This window comes from Fistularia commersonii, chromosome 10, assembly GCF_037954325.1.
Source record: "Fistularia commersonii isolate RoL2024-O1a breed Wild chromosome 10, RoL_Fcom_v1.0, whole genome shotgun sequence".
Classification (NCBI taxonomy): Eukaryota; Metazoa; Chordata; class Actinopteri; order Syngnathiformes; family Fistulariidae; genus Fistularia; species Fistularia commersonii.
In genome coordinates this window covers 18,871,921-18,892,179 of record NC_141293.1, presented here as the reverse complement: position 1 = coordinate 18,892,179, position 20,259 = coordinate 18,871,921, and the positions used below count along the sequence as shown (strand labels likewise).

Below are 20,259 nucleotides of genomic sequence, written 5' to 3'. Positions count from 1 at the left end.
TCGTATGCTTTGGGAATACAAATGTATTGGTCTGTCATTTTGACACATAAAACTATGGTCTGATATGGAGCTCATGCATTTTAACCAGGCGCGAGCTGACAGATGCAATTAGCACTAAAGGAACTGAAAAGAATCGAGCGAGGAGACAAAGCGTATTGTGCAATCTTGCAATATGGTGTGTGTGTGCGTGTGTGTGTGAGGTGGTCAGGTGAAACGAGAGGCAGACACAGAGAAAAAGGGGGAGCAATATGGTTAATTTCCATTATATAACAGACATACTGGATCTAGATTCTTGCACTCTCTCTCTCTTAACCCCCTGTTTCTACATGCACACACACATATATTTATATACACACACACACACGTGCACTGTGGGTTTGTAGGGAGCTAAAGAGATCTGTGCAGTGGGCAGACAACATGTTGAAGCCTGAGTGGTAACAGACGATTACTTCCAGTGGGCTTCTCCTGGTCGCTCATGCACACTCGTGCACGGAGCAGATGGCCGGGGCCTGAGAGCCGGGACGGATGAATGAGGTGGACGGATGGAGTAAAACTGAGATCGGACCGAGGTGGAAAGGGGAGAAGGCTGTTGGGTGGGGTGAGAAATTCTGCCTTTTTTTGGGTGGGAGGAGCTCCGAGATGAACGTGGACGATCTTGCATGAGTTCAGAAAAGAAGTTTACGAACTCTTGAGCCAAACTTGCAGCGGTGAATGTTTGGCTTTTCCTTCTGCTGACGTTTATTTCACTAACAACGCATGTTTGCGTGCTGTAACAATCCCAATGCAAAAGTGCAGTGAATATATTATATATATGTGTGTGTGTGTGTGTGTCTATGTATATGTGTGTGTATGTATATGTGTATATATATGTGTGTGTGTATATATAAATACATATATGTGTGTGTGTATGTATATATATGTGTATTTGTGCATATATATGTGTGTGTGTATGGGCGCACACTTAGTACGCCCTATATTTGGTATGTGTGTGTATGTATATATATATGTGTGTGTGTGTGTGTGTGTCTATGTATATGTGTGTGTATATATATGTGTGTGTATGGGCGCACACTTATTACGCCCTATATTTGGTTTTGAAATAAGAAAAACTGTCAAAAGTTCACTTTTTCTTAATTTTTTTTTCCCCAGTTTCCAACTTCTTTAATCCTACATTAATATGTCTTTTCAAAATAAGTGATCAGGTTAATAGAATTGCATTAATAGTTGATATGGGTTGAAGCGGCGTGCCGGTACATGAAGTAGTTTGAACCTCGCCCCGCAAAAATAGATTTGATTTTATGCTCTTCTGGGCAACAGCGAGATTTACCGGCTGAGATGTAGATGTGACCGTTTCATTCACCCTGAGATTAAATATATCCCCGCTGCTTTTCCAGCAAAAGCTGTGTGGAAACAACAATAGAGAGAAAAATGCTAGAAAAAAAAGAAACTGTATTGTGTTTCAATTTTACGCCGTCATTGGACGGAAATCATACATGGATGTATTAGTTGTAGATTGGCTGTCGATAATAAAAAAAAAAAAGAAAACCACACACACGTCCGCTGCCCAGTTAGGTTTGGGTGCTGGATCAAAGTTTTGAAAATATTTTTATTTCATATTTCATGCTAAAGCCCTTCAATCACAACTGTTTTTTTCAGTCCCCATATGTGTAAAAAAAAAAGAAAAAAATATTGGTATCTCAGGTCGATTTTGAAAAATGGTAAAGATAATAAAAGGACACCGTAAATCCATCTCGAGAAGCAAATAAGAGGGAATCAATCACGTGATAATTCTCTTTTTAAAAATGGCGCCCCAATAACATTTGTTAACATCTATCCTTCATAAGCATCTGAGGAAGAGCCTATTTTTTTTATTTGTTTATTTATTTTGCTCAAAATGTCACGCATGCCCCAAAAAGTGTTTGTGTTCTTATGTAAAATAATATAATAATATAATAAAATTTCTTTTCTGGAGCATATTTTTGATGTGCAGATTTTTTTTCAAAACTCTACTGTGCATAATGACATCACATACTTAATGACTGAACAGGATATAATTTTGGCAACATAAATATTATTATTTTACATTTCACAAAACATGCATTGTGAAATAACAAAAAGCAACTTCAAGAAAACTGAGCACAAGGTTAGTGCTCAAACAATTTTTTTTTTTTTTTTTTTTTTTTTTTAAAAGGTGGGTTTCATCTGTCCAGGCAAAACCATTCTCAAAAAAAAAAAAAAAAAAATCTTTCCCACCAGTGGAAGCTCAAGGATTTAACCGACGATGCAATTCTGCACACAGACTTAAACTGCATGTCGATGAATGAGTTCCATTTCTTTTCCACAAGTTGTGCGCTCGCTTTTCCTTTCGGTGTTTACTTGCTATTATTTATTTTCAAATGTTACTTTTAGGGCTTCTGTTTCTTATTGAGATTCTGGCGTGGCAGGATAAGCAAGTGGGATGTCTTACGGCTACCGCGGGTGTTTTAAGGGCAGCATAACGCAAAACGATTTCAAATAAAATCCAATTTGACATTATCTAGTCTATTGTCGGCCAAACCAAAATAATCCCGGTTACATCACTGGCTTTCCTTGGCGACGGAGGAAATTGTAATTCATACAATGATTGTAAACCGTTATATTCTCTGCAGGAAGTTAGTGAAGTGTCTGTTTTATTTGCTATTTGAAGTTGTTTGTGTTTGACCCGAGCTGTCATTCAAGCTGCAATGCACATTTATTCGACGTCACTGTTTTTAACTTTTTCCAGAAATCTGAGATTCTGTCAAAGTGCCGAACAAACGGTTCGGTTTTTGATCTGTGACGTTTTGCTCAATCCGGGAAAAAAAAAAAAACTGGTGCCGTGATGTAAAACCACTGGATGTGGCGGCCGCGGCGTGTACGAGGTTTTAATGGGTAAGATTATGTATTATTTAGAATAAAAGATCACATTCTGCCGCATTGGAAAATAGCACATTCTCGCTTAAGGAAAGTCATTTAAAATGAAAATACGTCCAATAATTCAAACCTTTAATGCAATATAGCACAATTCTTATCTTAAGAAGTAGATTTCAGGTCTTGTAAATGGCATTAAAGAGAAAGTCCAAGAAGAAACTAAAAAAACAGAAGAAAAGAGGATGAAAGAGGTCCGAGTCTGGAATAATTAAATGGAAGAATGTGGTGATAAATACTTATTTTTTTTTGTCTTCTTATCAGTATTCTTCCCCAAATAGACTTTTGTAAACCTTTTATCCTTTTTTTTTTTACCCCCCCCCCCAAACCATATTTCCATCACAAAATACCGCAACGATAGCCTTGAAGCAGAAAACCAACGGGGAAAAAAAAAAAAGAAAAAAAAAAACAACTTGTTTTTAAATTAGAAATAACTGCGCCTGTTGAACGTTTAACAGTGTGATTAAACATCTCGTAGAATTTAGAGGAATTTTTCAAGTTATTTCAAGGAATTTCTCAGTTACACTGATGTTAAAATCACACAGTAGCAGATTAACGGAGGTTAAAAACGGGGGATGAGGATGGAAAAACAAGAGACCAGTGAATGGATGTAGCATCATGTAAAATGAATGGGACGGGGAAAAAAAATACATACCGTATTCAGGTTGGTCTTCTGCAAACTGAGAAGTAATATACACACACACACACACACACACACATGTCCTCTGGGTCATTGCATAGTAAAACACACACTTAGCATCTGTGGGTATCAACCATGCTAGCCCAGACTCTGTGAATAAATCATATGCATAGTGTGTACAGTATGTTAATCTAATTTTAATGCCATTTAGGGAGCTAGAAGGAAGAGCGATTATGACTGCAGCGGTAAATGCAATCGTATTAATCGCCATGTAAAGATAATGCAGCTGAATTATTGATGCGTGTGGAACCCGGTTATGTGTGGACCGGAAACCAAAGGCGTAGCTTTTGTGGCGTTTGAGCCGCGGAGGATTTCTGTCGATACGACGGGAGAAGCTTCGCCGCTTGATTCTCCCGAGCGCGTGTCTGGATTGGAGCCTTCTATCGTCTCAGAAAAGAATACCGAAATAATAATACCTGAAATTACTTTTTCTCCTTGTCTCCATAGCAACCGTCTTAGACAAAAGCTGTAGAAAGAATGGAAATAGTTTTATTTTACGCTATATTAGTCTGGCAAAACTCAAAGTGTATACATCTGTGCGTACCCTAGTGAAGGGAAAACAAGTCAAAGGTGTGTGTGTGTGTGTGTGATAGCCAATTGTATGGATATGCCTAGCAAATATAATTTACTGCTGTTGTGTCAAGAAATTGTAGCAGTGTGTGATGATAAACTGCTTCAATCCCATTTGGTGAAGTGTGTGTTCTCTCTCTCTCTCTGCTTGTTCCCTTTCTTTCTACCTTGTTTTGCTGGTTCTGGCATTAACACGTGTCCTTTTTTTGATCCGATCATACGAGGACTTTGAGAACAGCTGTGAGCAGACCCAGGATGCGATGTGGTTGCGGTAAAAAAAATCAAAACAGGCCAAATTCATTTTCAAGAACCTGACATTCCTTTCTCTTGCACGTGCACGTGCACTGCCTTTTTACTGGGGAGAAACCGTGCAAAGACCAGAACTTGACTTTGGTGACCTGTTTTGGGCAGAACGTGTGAGAGAAAGATGGGCAAAAATGATGTTTTACTGTAAACAACAATAGCGTGAAGAATCTTTAAAAGTTGGTAATCTCTGGATGATGCATTCATTTCTTTAATATTCATAAAAGTGAGTGTATGTCTCCCACCCATTGATATTTATAGTTGATTATTCCAGCAGCATCAGAACCTCTCACCGCACTAATTGTAGCAAGACAGGGCTTTTTCTCTCCCCAATTATTATCATTATTATTATTATTATTATTATCATCCATCTTCTGCTGCTTATCCTGCACTCGGGGTCACGAGGGATCCTGGAGGTGTGAGAGGTTGGTTCACCCTGGACTGCTGGGGAACAAACATAGACAAACCACCATCCACTCACTCATTTGGGAAATTTCCCCATTTTTTTTTTCCATGTTTTTCCATGTTTTTGGACTGTGGGAGGAAAACATGAGGAGAACATGCAGAAGAGTCTCCCAGTATTATTATTATTATTATTATTATTATTATTATTAATATTATTATTATAAAAATAATAATATAACCACCCTGCCGCCTATTATTATTATAAAAATAATAATAATAGGCGGCAGGGTGGTGCAGTGTTTAGCAGTCAGTCCCCTGCTTCAATTCCAAGAATAAGAATAACTTTATTATCCCGAAGGAAATTGTTGTGACAGAGTTACAAGAAAAATATAACAATAATAAATAATAGTAGAAAAATTGTATAAACAGTAAAAAAAAAAATCAGAGAAAAAGGTAGAATAAGAAATACAAATAATTGTATTATTACAGTTTAAATCGTAATAAACTGTAATAATTTATCTGTATGTATGTTCATCACTGTGCAATATTTCAAAGCAGCTACATGTACAATATTTTTTCATACTCTTGTGTACTTCTTATCTTTCACTTGTTAAGACGCTTTATAGTTTTTTGTATTACTTTCCCTTTTTCTCTTTTTTTTTTTTTTTTAATACTGTTTATACAATTTTTCTACTATTTAATATTGTTATATTTTTCTTGTAACTCCGGCACAACAGTTTCCTTTGGGATAAATAAAGTTATTTTTATTCTTGGAATCGAAGCAGGGATCCAAGTGCTAAACACTGCACCACTGTATTATTATTATTTTCATTATTATTCTTATTATAGGCAAAACACTATCAGACGAAAGTTGTCACCATAGTCGAGTTAGCCAGTGCTCCGTTAGCTCAATTAGCCAATAAACATTTTTAAAATAAATCCCCAACTTACTAATCAAAATAGCTCAAAAAAATCAAATTTTTCATTTTTCTTACCCAAAGTATACAAACGTTGAATTTATTGCTTTATCTGGCACAGCTCTGGGATAGAAATAATATCGTCATTTAAAGAGTGAATGTAAAAATAAGCTGCATCACACTGATATGCAGTTATTTTACCATTATTTTTTAAAAGCTCATGGAATACAAGGAGGATGGTGTTGATTTTTCTTTTTTTTTTTCCTCTGTTTGTGCTCCAAAGACAAGGCAGGAACACCACTTACCATTTTCTCTCTAAGCACAAATAATGTAGGTGTTTATTTGCGTCTAGAATGAGAAAGTGAAATGTCATTACAAGTGGTCACCTGAGATACATTGTGATTTTAATGGCATCCGAGCTGAAGACTCTCATCCGTCCCTCGCCTTCAGGCTGGCTGTTCAATTTCTCAGTTATATCCCAAAGCTCTGACAAAAACAAATTTGGAGCATATTTATGGTGTATTTCAAGTGATTCCACACAATAAAAATGAAAAAAGAATAAGTTAATGTACAAATGAATATAGAAACACATCTAAATTATTCCCTGAACAGAGCTGGTTTGAAGAATATAGATATATTTCAAATGATTTCTCACAATAAAGAAACAACAAAAATTGAAACACATTTTTTTCAAGAAATAAATTGATAAATGCAACTAAATTATTCTCTGAACGAAACTAATTTGGAGAGTATAGATATATTTCAAATGATTTCTCACAATAAAGAAACAACAAAAATTGAAACACATTTTTTTCAACAAATAAATTGATAAATGCAACTAAATTATTCTCTGAATGAAACTAATTTGAAGAATATAGATATATTTCAAATGATTTCTCATAATAAAAAACAACAATCAAAACACATTTTTTTTCAACACATAAATTGATAAATGCAACTAAATTATTCTCTGAACGAAACCATATAGATATATTTCAAATGATTTCTCATAATAAAAAAAGAAAATACAAAAAATACTTTAAAAAAATTCAACAAATATAGATAAATATGTCTAAATTCACTGAACAAAACTAATTTGGAGAATATAGATATTTCAAATGATTTCTCTCAATGAAAAAAAACAAACAACAAATATATTCAGGGGTAAAAAAAATACAAACAATTTAAAAATTACATTTTTTAATAAATAAATAATCTCTTTGTTTTTTTTTTTTTTTTACATTTGAATTTGTTTTCTTTCATGTGGAAAACATTCCAGAGGGAAATGTTTCACTCTGCTGTTTATTTTGTCTCTTGCAAGTTTTGATAATCGAGGCCATTCTTTCAAAATCGAAGTGTCAGATCTTTGATTTGACACTGTTTAATTATTTATGAATAAGGTCCACTTTCACTGTCTTAAACCGTGTTCTTTTTAACCGTCCACATTTTTTAATCGGGTTTCTCCTGTGTGTTTTTCACCCTTAATGTGAATAGGCTGGAAAAGCATGGGAATTACTCAAATTGAGAAATGACGGGCGCCATACCGTCTGTACCGGGTTAAATTACTACCAGCCTGACTATTTTTACCGGGCTCACCTTGCCACGCTCCATTATACTGAACATATTTTCATCAGCTCCCCTGTTCACAGTTTATTAGCATTATAACCTCCAGAAAGTGCTGATGAAAAGCTTTTGACCCAAGTTTAATGGTCCCAATGATAGCGTGATATTAATAGTCAAATTTACTTTGTGAAAATGAAAAGATGGTGCAACAATTTTGAAGACTTGGTTTCAGTTTTTCCTCTTGGAAGTTGCTGTTTCTGGGACTCTCGGGACAAAAGGATCCCTTTGGCTGATTAGTGTTTGTGTTTTTATCTTGGCAACTTCTTAGAGATTCATGCAAATCAGCGCTGCTGGTCCTTTATTGCTACATTATTTAAATTTTCATGCATTCGTTTTGCCAAGTTTTAACCGAGTTAAATTTGTCAACCGACAACCTTTTTCATTGAATTTTTCGGTAATGTGGCCTCGCTGGAGGCTGATTTTCCATTTAGTAAATGATGGTAAATCATTATCCAAACCTCTGGAATCAAACCAGGGACTTTTTGTATTACCGTGCAGCCAACAAATAGTTAACTGAGATGAAAAGCAGTAAATAAAGGCCTTTAGAAGAAACAAATATCACCATATATAGAAGCAAATAAGAAGCTCCTGTGGTTGAGAATCCCTGAAATCCTGATTTTTAAAAAGGACATTGAAAAGTCTGATAAGTAAAAGCCTTCAAACTTAACATTAACAGCAAACTGTTGTCAAAAGATAAAGCAATTCATTGCACTAGATTAAGTAAATGTAATGAATGATATTTATATAATATAATGATATTTTATTTAAACTTTTTACACGTACTTGCATGGGCACAATGAGATTTTATCATTTAATCCACAAACAAGGACTTAGCACAGTTATTCCTGATTTAAATGTGATGTCACATTTGGACCTAAACAATTGAAAACACTGCTTTGCATTTGATTTTTTTAAAATTATTTTTTCTTTATTTTCACTTAACTAAGAAAGCATCTTTGGGGTTCAATTTTTTTTTTTTTTTTTTTTTTTTTTAAATACACAGTGCCCAAGGGGACAAATAAATAGCCTTGTTAAGGTCCAGCAGCAGGACCTCAGAGGCTCCAACCTCAGAGAAATTGACGTCAGACCCCCACAGATGCAATAATGGAAATCATTCCCTGACAGTCTAAATAGGAACTCCAACATCAAATGGCCACATTTCTCCCGAGCTCCGTGATTACATCTCGGCAGGATGCAACTACCTTGATACAAAAAAAGCGCTTCCGTGAATGAGTGGTACACTTAAACAGGCTATACAGTGATGGAAAAAATAAAATAAAATAAAAAATATATGTCACATATGTCTGGTTTATGCATGCCTGTCCAATGTTCTCCGTTGTTTTGCAAACCTGCGCACGTCCGATGTCACACACATGCACAAAGTCATGCATAGACACACACACACACACACACACAACCCCTTATAAAATATCACATTTGTGTCTTTTACTGATATATTTTCCTCATGTTCCATTGTGTGTTAATCATTTATTGATATCGGTTTTATATTTTGCGCACGCATGCATAGCATATTATAAATGTATATTCTTTTAACTGACTGCACAGGACAGGGTTTATAATAAATTCATACATCAAATGACAGGTAAAGTAAAATATTCAAACATTGTGTGCATTTTTTTTTTTTTTTTTTTTTTTATAACTTCTTATCTCCTCATTAATGTGCCGCTCAAGGCGTAGCGTCAGGATATTACACCTGTAAATTACACATCGCATCCAACCGAGCGGCACCTGAATCATCCGATCATCATCGCCGTCGTGACAGAAAAAATGTTCACCTCTTACTCATGTTTTATTTTTCGCACCTTCTCCTGAACTTCTTCTCAAGGCGTCTTCTCTCCCCCGCAAGGTTTATGCGTTTAATAACGCTTGAGAGAATAAATAAAATAGACAGGCGGCTAACCCCGTTTTTTTTCTCCTTCCGTACTTGTGTTGTGTTTCCGCGCAGGGGATGAAGTGGATTGGCAGGATGTCCCTCAGCGGTAAAAGAAGCAAGGGGAGTAGAAAGAGCGGCTGTGCAGATGGTAATAATGGCGTGCTGCTCTGCTTGGCCTTCTTGACGGCGGTCAGCCTGATCGCCGATCCCGCGGCGGCCCAAAAGCAGCGAAGCGGCGGCCCGTCGGAGAAAGTCCCCGTGTTGAATATCGCCGTCATCCTCGGACGCACCCGCTACATCTCGGACCGAGACATCCGGGCGCTGTGGAGCAAAGACGACCCCATCGACGTCAACGTGGTCACGCTTCTCGTCAACGAGACCGACCCGAAAAGCATCATCACCCACATGTGCGACCTGATGTCGGGGACCAAGATCCACGGCGTGGTGTTCGGGGATGGCACCGACCAGGAAGCCATCGCCCAGATTTTGGATTTTATTTCATCGCAGACGCTCATACCCATCCTGGGCATCCACGGGGGCTCGTCCATGATCATGGCGGACAAGGTATGGAGGAGTGGTTGGGTGATGTTGGCTGGAGGATGACTGAGAAACGAGAACCGCTGCGGGAAAGACGTTGCGTCGTGGCGTTTATGATGATGATGAATGAATGAATGAATGGATCGGAATAATTAACGGATAGATCGCTTTGCTTTTTGAGTTGTTATCCAAGACTTTGGATCTGCTGAAAGACCCGTAGAGGTAAAAATGACCAACAAAGAAAACATATCAATCCGGATATGTTTTACATTCGAGGATGTTGTTGCTGCCGCTAAGAAACTTTCAATCGATGAGCGTCACGACATCTTGTTTATATTCCACTTCACGCATCTATGTAATCTGTGCAGCATCTTGGTGCCTCTATAACAGTGGTTCTTAACCTTGTTGGAGGTACTGAACCCCACCTGTTTTACATGCGCATTCACCGAACCCTTCTTTATTGGATGGAAGATCGTTTGGTTGATGGGTACAAAGAACAGGCAGAGGAGCCTTTTCATGGAATCTGGCTCCCTTCACCTTGAATCCAGCAAGCGCTATGTTCTTGTAGCTCCCATCTCCATGCAGCTGAAGGAAGCCTTCCCTTAGTTTTGCCGGCGCTGGACTAGAATTGCTCATCTTGTCTTTGCAAATCATGCCGTTAGGACATCGATTCCAATCGCATTCCGTCATACATGTGAATCCGTATTGTACGTATTCTTCTTTTTTTGCCCGACATAATTAGTATGAAGGGATTAAAATATTAAGAAAGAAATCACATGACGTACCATCACGACAGTCACAAGTTACTACAACTGAGCGCGCCGAAATCCCTGCAGCACGGATAGGCTAAGCTATGTAGCGTGATCACCTGCAGCCGGTGATGTCATCACCAATGTGTGTCTTGACCTCCGCCGAACCCCTGGGGTTCGATCAAACCCAGGTTAAGAACCACTGCTCTATAACCTTTCTGAGCAAAATGACACATGCAGCTCCTCGGACCATCGTGAAAATGCGCAATTACATCGTTGGTTTTGATTGTTTACGCTCGAACATCGAAACCAGTCGAATAATCGAACGGCGACGGACTGAAGTGATGAAAGTTGTTACCTTCTAGGCGAAACCACGGAAACGACAACACTGTCCGGTGTTCTCCATGACAACGGGATTTTTGTAAAAGCCCATATGCTAATTTCATTAGCCATCGAACAAACCACATAGTTACTTTCATACCTCATCAGTTGAATGGAAATGAATGTGTTGGCGATATAATGTGATGTCCAGGAGGAGGTAATGGCGCCGTCTGGATGGAGGAGGTTTGTACAAATGTGTGAATGTGAAAAGTAACTGGCTATTTTTTTTTTTTTTTTTTTACAATAAAAGTCAAATCCAGTAATTGTAGCTGTGTTATTCAGGGTACTCTGGTGGATTGAGACCCCCGAATGTTGATTTCACTTTTTCTGACAGAAAATGTCAAATGCCGTGTGATTGGCTGTCGTGTCTGAATATCGAAAACTAGTCACATTGAGCGGCGATGAGACCAGAACTAAGAGTCACGACGGTGCGTTCGTTGTTGCATTATTTGGATTTAAGCTACTGGGATTCATCAGGTTGACTAAGGGGCTTTTATTTAATTTTTGATTTGTTTCTCAGAGATATGCCTTCAGGATCCCATGCTGTATTTGTTAGCATCTGTGCGTCACTGGTTTTGACATGCACTAACTTTGTCGTGATTTATTGGCGCCGCAAAATTAAACCAAATATCGTGAACCGTGAAATAAACTAATAGCGTATTAGTGACAACTTATTTCCAATGGAATTTGAGGAGAATTAAAAAAAAAAAAAAAACACGCTGATTGAGATACAGACAGTTTTCAAATCCTAAACAGACTTAACCCCCACTTTCCCCCTAGAGGATTTTTATATGGATTTTAAACTGTATTAAGGCACATTTTTGTTCTATTTTACATTATTTTTCCTTGTAATTCTATATTTATTTGTATATAAAAAAAAAAATATATATATATATATATATATATATATATATACATTTACACACACACACACATTTTATGTTTATATTTTTATTTTTTCTATTTTTTTATCGGTATTTTCCCTTATATCTCCAGGCCATTCCTTGTATTATACAATGTCTGACATATTTCTGACATTTGGCTTGTAGCAACATCTCATATGAAAAATATGTTCAGCGAAAAACTGCTTTTATTTCTTTTTTTTATTTTTAAATTAGCTCACAGCAACTCCTTCAATCCTTGATCTTGGATTTTCTAACACAAGAAAAATTGCTGTAATCTGTACTAGTAAGTATCATGCTCTCAGTAGTAGAAATAAACACTTATTTGCTTGGTCGTATTTTGCCACTTTAACCTATAGTTTACTGTCAATAAATAAGATTTAAGATTTTATAAATATTTTTTTCTTTTATTTTGTAAATTTATTAGGTATTTGACAGATTTTTTTTTTCATCTTATTTCTAGGAAAACCCATCTGTCTCTGCTAAACAGTGCAAGGAAATCATTTCAGTTTACATTCAAACCTATTTTTGTGGTATTTCTTGTTCAAGCGTCACCAAATTTAGCTGAGATGACATCACTGCCTACAGCTCGTGGGAAAAAAAACAAAACAAACAATAACACAAACCCCTGGAAGATTTCGCATTTGTAAATAAGGAATGGTTTTAAGTCACTGTGGTAGTGGGTAATTGATTACATAATCTTACAATGTCTGTGGATGTATCGGAGGTAGGAGGTGGGCACTGAAGAGAAGAGTGTAGGATAATCCTGGAGTTTGATCTGAGGAATTACACGATGCTCAGACTGGCACCTGCCAAACACACACACACACACACACACACACACACACACATTCATACCTACACTTACTCATTACTTACTTGCTCATTAAGACTTCCATCCCCTATATCATAATTAATTATGAGAAAAACTTGCATTACAATCGTGCTTGTAATGCAAATAAGAAATGTTTTTGAAATCTGTTTTTTTTATGACTACCTGGTTGATTACTGAAAAAAATAAAAGAAAAAAATAGATCATTAAAGCAAAAGAAAAGTCACCTTTTTTAGCCGAAACAAATATTCAATTAAAAATGGAATTATCATAAAAAAATGAAAGGAGAATTTGAACGGCATGAAGAATTGAACAAATAAAAAGACACCAGGCAATTATTAATCTGAAAGACCTCAACCTTCAGGGAAAAAGAAGAAATCAAAAAGAAATCATGTGATTATTGTGATTTGAAAGTAATAATGAACTGAGAGATCATTAGAAAATCTGCTGGAAAACATTGCATGGAATTACTGGAAAATCAGAATAAAACCAAACAAAAAATACCTTTAAATATTCAAAAAAACGACTAAAATAAACAACAACAAAAAAAAAAAAGTTGGAAATTTTTTTTGGGAGGCTTTGCCATATGTGTGTCAACCTTCCTGGATTTGCCCAAAGCGTTGGTATCACCCAGACACAACACATATATCAGTTTAACACACACACACACGTGTGCAAACATTCACACACCCCCTGAGTGTTTTATTGAAACATCAGCAATTCATCTCTGCGACACGGCGAGTGTTTCCTCTGCACACCCTGACAAGGAGAAAATCATCCACTTCAGCCTCCTACTTTGTCTTCTTTTGTTGCCCCTTTCACTCTTTCCCTCCTTCCTCATAAGTTATCTGTTAGCTTCCCGTCCAAATGTCACTCGGCGTTGCATTATCACTTCTCTATCACTCACGAAGGTCTTTGCACCTCCAGGTTGCGGTGAAATGAATGCCGGTTGAAGAGAAAGCCGAAGCTTCGCCGTCACTCGGTGGTTTTTCCAGGCGGAAGCATATTTTTAATGACGCTTCGGGATGGAAAACTGATTATTTTGCATCCGCGAAGTCTTTTAAGTTACTTTTCTACCCAAAACCAAGGTTGATGCAAGACAGTTTGGTAAGTTAGCTTACAGAAAAGAAGGATTACTATAAAACCGAGCGGAGTAGATGTTGAGAAATGTGTTATGAGTTATTACTGTTACACATGCACTTAGCATTAAAGTTTTATCCACTTTGGTTTATCCTATATCCGACCCGGGCATTTAACGGCCCGCGGGCCTCATTCGGCCCGTTTTGCTTTTTTATCCGGTCCGCCAAACTATTTTCTTTGAATATTTTCAATCTATATTCAATTTAGAAAGTCCCTTTTTTTTCCCCTTTGTTTAATTTTGCATGGATGACGACATTCAAAATAATGTTGGTACATTTATACCATCATGAACGATTTTCAAGTTGAAATAAAATGCCGAAAAATTTCAATATTTAAAAATTGTAATTTTCATTTTGTTTAATCAACATGATACCTCATTGGCTGGCCCGCGCATAAAAATTAAATAAGAAATGTGGCCCGCCAGACAAAATAATTGCCCTTTATCATTGCATTTGATTGGAAGTAGCAAATATAGCGCAGCTAGCGGAGTAGCCCACTGAACCGCATTAGCATTAAAAGGAACGTGCTGCTTATTTTCCTTACTTTACGCCACTATTTAAGCCGGTTAGTGAGTTGTAATGGTTTTCACGAAGCACTTTGTTACTTTAGTTAAAAAAGTACATTTTATAGTGTGATATTTGAAATATATTTTATTTACACTGAGGAGTAAGTTTAAGTAAGGCAAACGCTTATATTATGACATCATGGGTTGATGTGATGAGCATCTCATTGTTGAAAAAGGGGTATATCCCTAGTTATTGATTACACAAATGTTTAAGAATATAAGTTTGAGCGCCAGATTTGATCTAAGATGGCGAACCCGACCCAGTGAAGACTGAGGACGGTCAAAAAAGCGTTGTGGTTTCCTCAGAGGAGGGAGTTACTGTTTGGAATTTATTTTTCGACGAAGGACTGAATTATTTTTGTTATTGCTTGGAAGAGTTCTTCTTTCTCGTGTTCATTTAGTCAATAAATAGAAATGGTCAACTTATTTTTTTAGGTTTTTATATTTTTTTGTGAGACACCCGAGCCATAGCCGTCTCCCCAGCCGAGGCAGATGTTTAATGCTCACAGGACCTGAATTTTTTTTTTTTTTTTTTCATTTTAGGAAATGTAACTATTAGTAGACAAACCTACTTAAAAGTTTAGACATGATAAAAGATAAAAAAAATAAATAAAAACTGTTGCAACCTCGTCCCGGTTCCTTTTGTGGCAGCAAAACTGCAATAAAAAATGGCTAACTATGAGTAGTGAGTAATTAAATACTATACCAAAAAAAAATATCTAAAATTAAAAAAAAAAAGATTTAAAAGACAAATAAAATGACATTTAAATACAATGAAAAAATAGATAAATGAATAAGATTTCTCGTCAATGTTAAAATGAAATGTCTTGATTAAAATATATAAAAATGTCTTCAAAATTAGAAATAATCACCATACAACATAATAAATCATCACCTGATGAAATATTATTTTTTCCTCAACATATGACGTTTTTTTTGTTTTGTTTTTTCAAAAAAAAAAAAAAAAGTCTTCCTGAAAATATATACTCAAAACTGACTATGTATTGCAAGCAATTATAAATAGAAAGTTAGCCGCAAATGTGATCAGAATTGCTTTTCCGAGGCCACTTTTTCTGCATATTTTTAAAATCTAGGGGCCTCCTTTTCCCCATGAAGCCCTGCCGTTTTCCCTGCTTAAAATGTGCTTAAAATTTATATTACACTTCACTGTAGGTCGAGGTTTACGTTCCCCTGTGAAGTCTCGCCTCGTTCTGTCCCGAATTCGGTAATCCTCAAGTGAAATACGAGGAGGCGCTCGCCTCGAATGATTACACCCTCGTAAGACCCTCTGTGTGTTTGTCTATTCATGATTATGTCTTTATACTAGCGTGCGTTTATGTTTTAATGCATGTTCGTGCACTGCATACTTAAACCTCGCGTCCCCCTTCACCGTCACCGGGAGGCTAAATCTCTCGGATGTTGATGCAGTCAAAAGCACGTGAACCCCAGGAGATTGGAAAGCCTTTTAAAAAAAAAAAAAAAAAAAAAAAAAAATTCTATTTACGCCTCAAACATCACCGCTTCTTTTTATCCACTTTTTTTTTTTTTCTATCATTCTCAGTTTTTTCTCATCCGTCATCCCTTTTCTTGTCGCAGTGTGTTTTATTCTTGCCTGTTAATGAGATAAATGTTGCAGTATTTCCTTGTCCCTTCCATACATCTCAACCTTTGTTGAATAATGCATGGCGTGCCCGTACTGAAAAGAATACATTATTGATTAAGGACAGAAACATCTTCTTTTTCGTACATTTTAAGTAATTCAGCTTGAATTTGCCGGCAGCTCCTTCAAACCGGATGAAAATCACATAGTAAAATAAATAGAGAAATAATTAAACAGCATGTAAAAGCGACTTTGTAATGGCGGCTTTTCGTAAACTTTATACTAATCATTGATAAGCAAGTGCACGTTTTTAACTGTGGGCTACGAAACACTGGCAGCAATGAGGACATTTTCCAAAATATGGAAAAATATTGGCCTTTATAATCTCTTTGATTTAATAAAAAATGAGCCAAACGCAGGGGGAAACGGCCCAAACATACCGTAAATATAAATATGAATACAATATGTAATCACAATGATTATTTGGTGTTTTTTGAAAAGTGGTTGAAACAAATTGATGTTTCATCAAGGGAAATTATCGGTTGGATTATCTCAATGATTGACTTCCACTTTTAATTACTGAGCATTCAACCCCCTCAATATTATTGAAAACCAATTTGTTACAATTATGTTTATGTTGTTAACAGAGAAGTCATTTTGTCTCATTGTAATCATGTAATGATGATTCAAATTCAAACTGTATGATGGGTTCTTGGTGCAACGGTTATCTTAATGGGTAAGACAAATGCAATTATTTTTATTTATTTGCTAATTTAATTTAGTTTTTGGTTCCCTTTTCTTCAATTTCTCACAAAGTATATCCGCCTGAGACCAGAACTTTGGTTTACCATGAACATGAATGTCTCCTGGCTTTTTCATGTCGGTCGGACGTAAATAATTGAAAATAGTTGCACTCACACATTGCATTTGATTATTTTATTTGCTCCATAATCCACAAACAAGGACTTGGCACCATCATACCTTATTCCAGTTTTCTTGAGTCCACATGGTATCCAAAAAGAAATCAATCAAATCAAAAAAACAGCCATTTTATTCAGTGTAAAATATCCTACAATAACACAAAGTAGGGTTTTTGCATCCCATCCATGCCGGTGCACTATGACGTGCACAGAGCTCAGTATTTAGCATCCTTACAACGGAAACATAAGGTGCTGTTCAGTATATACCAAGTCTCAATTATTATTTTGCTGAATTCTTTTTTCATAATACAGACTCCATTACTTGAATATGCACAATATTGATGTATAGAATGCATCAATTTATCGTTTGTCCCATTCTCACACTCACTCAGAGGTCAGAAACGACACAAGGGTCACATGGTCATGGACGCCGTGGACTGTGTGTCTTGTCCCATCAATCCGATATCTCTTGTCGATGCTCACGTTGCATTTTTGTTTCCATCTTTTTCTTTATTTTAGACCCGTAGATTCAATTATGGTCTGTAGGCGGCAGGTACTATGCCTTTGAGGGGAAAATATTTGCATTTGAAAGGGTAAAAAAAAAACTGTATAGATAATTAGCTAAAAAATACAGGAGCATATATATTATGTTCATAATATGCAAAACCTCCTATCTGCAAATTTTTCGATTTGGGTTTTGAATGGTGAGAAATTGCATGGCTCCGCATTTTCAGTCTATCTGCAAGATAATCCCGCCCTTTCTTTTGACATAAATGTCACGTGACAAAACTCCGACGTCCACAATGAAGCAGAAAAAATCAGGAAAAAAACACTTATCTGCATTGTCAGTGGTAAAAATAAATATGTATTTTAAACTATAACATAGAAATATAGTCTATAAACAAAAGAATATTCTTAACTATCTTTAACAAAAACCATACTGTAATCAAATGAAACGTTTTTTTCATTTCCTGAAAAATGTGTTTTTTTTTCCAGATAGGAGGTTTTGTATTCTAGCCATCGATATGAATATTATATATATATATATATATATATATATATATAATGTATTCATTTATATATTACGTATTTATTCAGTGAGGTGCGGTGAGGTTCATGGCTTTACAAACATAAGAGCCCTACAGAGCAGCTTATTCACCATTTTATTGGCAGCGATTGACGTGTTTTGTTTAAAATATCATATCAGCATTCTTTACATATTCAAACTAAAGCATAGGAAAAAAAGCACATTGAAAAGGAAAACATGATTATCTCTTACCTTCACTTAAAAATTAAGTCCATGCGCCAAACCTTCTGAGGAAAAGCATCGATAACTTGCTTGCAGAAGTCTTCCATATCTTTCTTCAGTTTTAAAAGTCTCTGTCTCAATGGAAATCATCATCCTTGATCAGTCCTGTTCCGACTGTATGTTTTGAGTCTTTTCGGTGCCGAGAACGAGCGCTCAACCAATGCTGTCGTAGCCGGAAGGTTGACCACCGGCTGAAGCAACTTTGTTGCCTCAGGAACTGTTTGAATGAGATCCTTCTGGGACAAAAAGTCGAAGCTGCCCAGGAGATATACATTCATCCCTCACTGTTTGTGAGCCATACAACTCAATAAGACCGGCAAAAAATAGCTGGATGGCTGCACTTGACCTGCCAACTGTTTACTGTAGCTTGCTATTGCTAATTCTATTATTCTGTCGCCCAGTAGTGAGAAGGATCCCTGGGATCAGCAGCGCCTCCTAACATGAGGCACCGTCACTGCCTGCCTCACTTCATGTGTCCTCGCACTTGTTTTATGATTACAAGAAACATGTTACAGTTGTTGACGAAAAACATTAAATGCATCAGCTAAACTATTGAGTTCATATATAAAAAGTGTTTTTTTTTTTTTTTGTTTTTTTTTGAGAGTGACGTCCGCAGAGACAGGACTATGGTCTCAGTGCATAGCATGCTAGCACAGTTAGCCGAATCATTGCACAATCCATAGTGGGCTCAGCCCACTATGTGAATTTTGTTTTTTGTTTTTTCAGCAATTTGGGAAAAAAAATGGTAAAGTTAAGTGGAAAATAACGTTATAGTACAAATCACTGAATAAATATGACCATTTAATTTATTTTTTCATTTTGCATTTTTTTTCTTCCCATGATGACAGGTGAGGCTCGGCCTCCCCTGCCTCTACTGACTGCACCTCACTGGTTCATATATATGAAGATAAATGTTGCAGAAGGGCCTATCCTGGCTGTCAGTGGCTGAAAAGTGGGGTTCACCACAGGGCATACATTCATTTACTCCCTCATTCAGTTGACCTACTGCGTGTTTTGGGGCTACGGTAGCAAAACAGATAATTCCGATAATTCGCTGCAAACGACGCACTGAAAGTTCGGGGTGGAACCAGGTGCTTTCTTGCCGGGAAGTGTTGATGCAAACCCAACCATTGCATTGCAATGCTTTTCTTAAATAAACATGGTAAAAATTCAGGATGCTTTTTATGACGTTCATATACTTGAGCAATGTTCTTTATTAACCGTCCTACTCCTTTATGCTTTGTTTCTTAATATAAACACGCCATCTGTCATCACGGCTATTAATGAGCTGCTGATTTAAAAAAAGATTAAAAAAATGTCCATATTAGACATCCTCCAGGCTTCCTCACTGGGTTATGATGGTATTTTCTCTTATCGTGCACGGCGGTCCGCAGGGCATCGGTTTATTTTTATGTAAAACACATGTTGGGCACAATAAAGTATTGCTATGCATTACAAAAACAAAATAACACGCTGTGATAAAGTCGAGCTATATTTACTGAAACAGAAATGTTGTGCTTCCCGGTAATTGCTGTTAGAATTAGTAAAATAGTTAACATTCTGACGCTGTCAGTCACATCATATAACTGTTTCAGATCTATTATGTATTGCAATATGGTAATTTTTTGGTACGTGCCTCAGACACACCTGAGGAACTAGATAGGTTATAAAAGGTGGCTAATCTTATAGCATCTTTAATTCTGCTGAAGCTTGTACATAGTTACTCACTCACATGCGCAAATTCACTTGCACAAACAGAAAGTGCACGTTCCCGTCTCCGAAAAACCACCTCCAGGGGGACTTACGATTCTCGATTAATTATTCAACAATTCAGTCAAATGAATGAACACTGTGTCTGATTCCCCTATGAAGCGAAGCTTAGGTTGATTAACACATTTCCAGGAATAATGAAGTTGACGAAATAATTTGAATAACAGAAAAAAACACCCTAATCAACCGAGGTGCA

The 20,259-nt window shown here is 36.6% G+C and overlaps 1 protein-coding gene across 1 annotated transcript in view; it reads left to right on the top strand.

Moving 5' to 3' along the window:
- The first annotated feature begins 9,436 nt into the window (after nt 1-9,436).
- Nucleotides 9,437-20,259, top strand: part of grin2aa (glutamate receptor, ionotropic, N-methyl D-aspartate 2A, a) — a 192,635-nt gene continuing 181,812 nt past the window's right edge. The window contains exon 1 of the mRNA XM_086154213.1: nt 9,437-9,922. Within this exon, the coding sequence (XP_086010339.1) occupies nt 9,452-9,922 (471 nt within the window). The 5' untranslated portion in view covers nt 9,437-9,451. The remainder of the gene's footprint in view (nt 9,923-20,259) is intronic.